The sequence below is a fragment of the Notothenia rossii genome (assembly GCF_949606895.1).
Source record: "Notothenia rossii genome assembly, chromosome: 9".
Classification (NCBI taxonomy): domain Eukaryota; kingdom Metazoa; phylum Chordata; class Actinopteri; order Perciformes; family Nototheniidae; genus Notothenia; species Notothenia rossii.
Window position 1 is genome coordinate 76,693,771 of NC_136907.1, and position 5,000 is coordinate 76,698,770.

At 41.7% G+C, this 5,000-nt stretch overlaps 1 protein-coding gene across 1 annotated transcript in view; it reads left to right on the forward strand.

Annotated features, from left to right (window-relative positions):
• The first annotated feature begins 544 nt into the window (after window positions 1–544).
• Window positions 545–5,000, forward strand: part of pitrm1 (pitrilysin metallopeptidase 1) — a 26,655-nt gene continuing 22,199 nt past the window's right edge. Inside the window, exons 1-4 of the mRNA XM_079652143.1 lie at window positions 545–673; window positions 1,913–2,041; window positions 2,961–3,074; window positions 3,589–3,685. Of these exons, the coding sequence (XP_079508269.1) occupies window positions 618–673; window positions 1,913–2,041; window positions 2,961–3,074; window positions 3,589–3,685 (396 nt within the window). The 5' untranslated portion in view covers window positions 545–617. The remainder of the gene's footprint in view (window positions 674–1,912; window positions 2,042–2,960; window positions 3,075–3,588; window positions 3,686–5,000) is intronic.

Consider the following 5,000-nt stretch of genomic DNA (forward strand, 5'->3'; position numbering starts at 1 on the left):
CATGAATACTACTGTGTAATATATTTGTATATTTAAGAAGTACAATATATAAGACGAGCACAAGTTTAATTTGTGGGCCATTCTCCATTATACTTTTTGAATTTTGGCCGAGTCAAAGCGGTCCGCGGGCCGCATTTGGCCCCCGGGCCGTAGTTTGAACACCCCTGTATTAGAGTGTTAAGATACTAAGAATTGAATCATTTAAACCAGTGCTTCTCAAAGTGGTGGTCCGCATTTGAAATTAATTAATTAATTAAAGTTTTCCGCACTCTCGCGGGAATATCTCCGCAATAGAGCGAGCTTAAGTTTAACTTTCGATTGCATGATATAGCCGAGCGCAACACCTTCGTCATACATGTTGCCACTTGTTTGTACCATTTTCAGGCGATTTGTAATCTGTTCTAGAAAAACTGTGATTTTGAATATTTGTGGAGTTAGGTGGTCCGTGAGTGTTTTTTTATTGGCTAAGTGGTCCTTGGTATGAAAACGTTTGAACATTATGTGTTAAATTCTCCCTTGCATGGATAGTTCTATTGTTTTATAAGTGGAAATACGTTCAATAATCTGTGTGGTTTTCCCCCCAGAGAGAAGACCATGTGACCTGCGGCCCTGATGCCATGGCTCCAGACCAAAAGAGGCAGGACACGCTGTGCGTGAGCTTCCTGCTGGGAGAGTAAGGACACTTTGTCTCTTTGGCATTTCTGATATTCCACAGATACCGCATCCTCTGTTTCTCCTGATCTGTTTGTTTGAGACTTGTTATCAGTGGTTTGTAAAGTCCTGGAGACATTTTTACTTTAACAGGATTAGTCTTGTATATTAACCTGAGTTAAAAAGGCAACTATAGTCTCCCCCTGCTGTCTTTACATCATGCGATCAGGCTGTGTTAAACTGGATATGACGTGTATGTCCATATAGAGCAGAACATTGGGATCACAGGTGAAGATGGTTGGATGAGGAGGAAGAAGTAAAAGATGGATTGCATATCATTTGGCTCAGTCAGTAGGGGCTTGGACTGGGAGCTGTAGGGTCGCCGGTTCAAGTCCCCGACCAGACCTAAAATATGGAGTGTGGACTACTACTTGGAGAGGTCCCAGTTCAACTCCTGCCCTGCCGTGATGCCCTTGAGCAAGGCACCAGACACCCCCCACTGCTCCTAGTACTAGACTCCTGGTACTAGGATGGGTTAAAAGCAGAGAACACATTTCACTTGGTGTGCTGTGTGCATGTGAGCCCATTAAAGAGGGTTTCCTCCCTACCATTTCTAATTCTATTGCAACTTGTCCTGCTGTGTTACTCAAACTGTCTTTGATAGGATGGCATTGATTAGAATCTGAAGCCACTGCCTCCTCTGTTTCTCCTCATGTCCTTGTTTACAGTGGATAAAATAGTGCTGCAGCCATTTGTACTTTAACCAGATTATTATTGTTTGATCATTTCTCTGATGTTTTAGATTATATTTGCCAAATATGAACCTGTCCTTAGATATTCTCTGAGGCTGTGATAATGCAAGATATGACGATGATATCCACATAGAGCAGAGCAATGGAGACGCAGGTGAATCTGAAGGTTAGATGAGGAAGAAGTTAAGTCTTTCGACCGTGAGCTCTTTTTAATACTCGCCTAGAATTATTATGAAAGTTGTTTTATTTTGTTGGATAGATCAGGTTTATGTCAGTTTGTTTGATGCCTGCATGGATAGCACATATATATATTGATCAATGCAAAACATAAATAGATCTCCGCAAACCACAAAACCAACGAAGAGCAGTCGCTTGTTTATTTTGAAATTGACTAAAACGCCAGTCTTTTCACGGCTTTTCTAGGGGTTTCTTTCTCAATAAAAATACATTCTCCTCTTAAAAAAAGTGATTCTTTGAGTGTGCTTGTTAACGTCCTGGTTCCTCTGCAGCATCACGGACACGTTTGAAGGGTTCACGCTCAGCCTGCTGTCCTCTCTCATGATGTCTGGACCAAACTCTCCCTTCTACAAAGCTCTCATCGAACCCAACATCGGGACCGACTTCTCCTCCGTCGCAGGGTGAGTACAACTAGCACTACTATTTAGACACACTTATGGCTATTTGAATCATATAGTGTAAATATGCACTTTGAATTGTATCTCGTTGCACTGTCATCGCTACTACCTCTGCTTTTACCACTTATTTATTATGTGTATTTTTTACTGCAGTGAGAGTTCCCAAAGACATGTCGTTGTACTTTGTATGATGACAATAAAGTTATATTCTATTCTAGTAACATAGCAACAGCAAAACGGCTTTCTACTTACATTGGATCCGTTACAGTTTGATTTCACTGGTTGACTTGGAAAGCTAACTAATTGACGACAACTCATCTGATGTATTTCACCGCTTGAATTTCACGCAGTGCTGTTAAACATATTCAAAATGAGTGCTTGTGATTTCAGTAAAACCCAATGTTTGTTAATTCAGAGGTTCTGATAGAAGGTCAATCATTTTTGACCACACACACACACACACACACACACACACACACACACACACACACACACACACACACACACACACACACACACACACACACACACACACACACACACACACACGCTTACACAACATCTGGCTGCTGAAGCTTGGTTGTTATATTTTGTATTTTAAGCACCTTAAAGCTGAGATGCATAGATATGTTCATCATTGTTTACTGCTGCCTTGAGCGTATTGCTCTTGTAATTGTATGGTAATGTTATATAGTTTCGTAAGCGTATCATAGGTCCAATTTATAGTCAAGCTTGTGTTGTCAAAATGATACTTATACTGTCTGTTATGTGGGATTGCACCATCGGGAATGCTTGGAATTTCGCTGTACTCTGTGTAGTGAGAATAAAAGGAATCTAATCTATACTTTATTCATCCCAATTTGAGAAATCCTTTCTGTCTTAGCCTCTACAAGCGTTTGAAGTGTGTTTATGATGTGTGCAGATATGATGGCAGCACCAAGGAGGCGTCGTTCAGCATCGGTCTGCAGGGGATGGCTGAGGAAGACACGGAGAGGGTGAAGCAGATCATCAGTGAAACCATCGATGACATTATAGAGTGAGTAGCAGTCACATCAGGGGCTATGGTTTTTATTTCATGGCTTTACATTCAATGTGTAAAGCAAGGCAACACGAGTTATTTCAAGTGTTTCCTGCTAAACGAACCCCCCTTTGGACAATTCTAATCTGCAACCCAATATTCAGACATGTCTACGGATCCTGGCCGTATTTGTGTAGCATATCAAATGAATCGCTCCCAGACATGCATGTGGCTTGCTAGTTTTGGACCCCATCTGTAGTCAAAAGGTCACCACTTAAGGTCCTTTCAGTATTTCTACTAATCACTTAAGCAATAGTGACTTTTGACTTCCTGTTTGATACTGTGTGCTGCTTTGTTTGACGGGTGATAGTAACAAGTATGTTCCTGGCAGCTCTGTGTCCGAGATTTGCAAATTAAATAGTTAGAAGTGGTCTTGAGCCGTTATTAAAGGTAGGTTAAAAGGCTTAGACCTTTTTAATAAATGTATTTAATAGAACAACTTGACCCACTCCTCATTTCTAATCCATCACAGGAAAGGCTTCGAGGAGGAACGGATCGAGGCTCTGCTCCATAAGATCGAGATCCAGATGAAACACCAGTCCACAAACTTCGGCCTCGCTCTGGCCTCGGTGAGTTCACTTTCTCTGTGACCTCCATTTTGTTTTCATAACCGAAAGGAAACTTCGGCCCAATCCCAAACCACGCCCTACACCCTACCCCTACACACTCCCCCTCCGTGATGTGATGATGGAGTGAACTCCGTGGAGTGACACACGAGGCTCCCTCCTGTCAGATGGAGGGAGTAAATACAGCGGCAAGCTTTGGGACGACCTCCCCTCTCTCCGGCAGAAACAGGAAATGCCGTAACTGTATGTAAAAACGGTTTCAAATCAGCATCTCTTTAAAATTAAAATTAATAACTAAAATAAAACTCCAAACATCTTTAATTGTTACTTTTTTGTAAAGCTCTTTTTAGTTTTAAACCTGATGTTTATAAGCTTCTTAGTTTTTGCAACAGTCTGTAAATATACACAACTTTATAATAAAATGCATAGTTATGACTAAACACAGGTTTGATCCCAAGTTAAAACATATGAGGTTATCATGAGGTTGTCAACATCGCAGTTTATCAGTGGATGTTTGTTGGAACTACTTGTAAACAGCTTGTTTCCTGACGGACACACACAGCGGGACTCCGGTCAGGTAGAGACCGGTCTCCAGTCAGCACCGCTGCAAACTCGCTGTTTGAGTGCTTGATAGCCCACTCCCCCTCCACACCGCTCCACACTCGTTGGTATGGAACAGCACAACGGCGCGAACGGAGGGGTAGTGTGTAGGGCGTGGTTTGGGACTGGGCCTTCATGTATGAATGAACCTCCATGTGGGCAATATGTTAGCAACAATAAAGATGTTGCTTTGTTTTGTGTGCATTAAATCTAGCTTTTCAATATTGTTTCATCTATTTCTCTATTCATATCAAGAATGTATACTTGTTAATAGTTATTGTCCTGGGAGAGTATCTTACGCCAAACAGTTAATTATCAGATGTCTTACTTTTAGATCGGTACATTTTAAATTCAGAGACCTTCATCAGTGCAGTGTTTAAATATGAAGGTAGATTACATTCCATGTCACATGCTGACCGCTGTGGGACTCGAACCTGTCTGAACATTGTGGGGAAAACTTCTGTAGCAATGGAGGAGTCAGGACTCAAAGGGACACAAGGAGAGCTGGAGCTTTGATGGCAAACACTGACGGTTTATTTGAAGTATCGTCCGGAGAATTTACAAAAAATGTCACGGGCCAGAGGTCTCACTACACGGGAGAGGCCACAATCAATTCTGAAGAACTCTTCTGCAGCTCGAGGTTTGAACTACCGGTAGTTCAGAGTGTAATAATCAACATTCTTCATCAGCGAGACTACACATCATGGACCCTGAATCT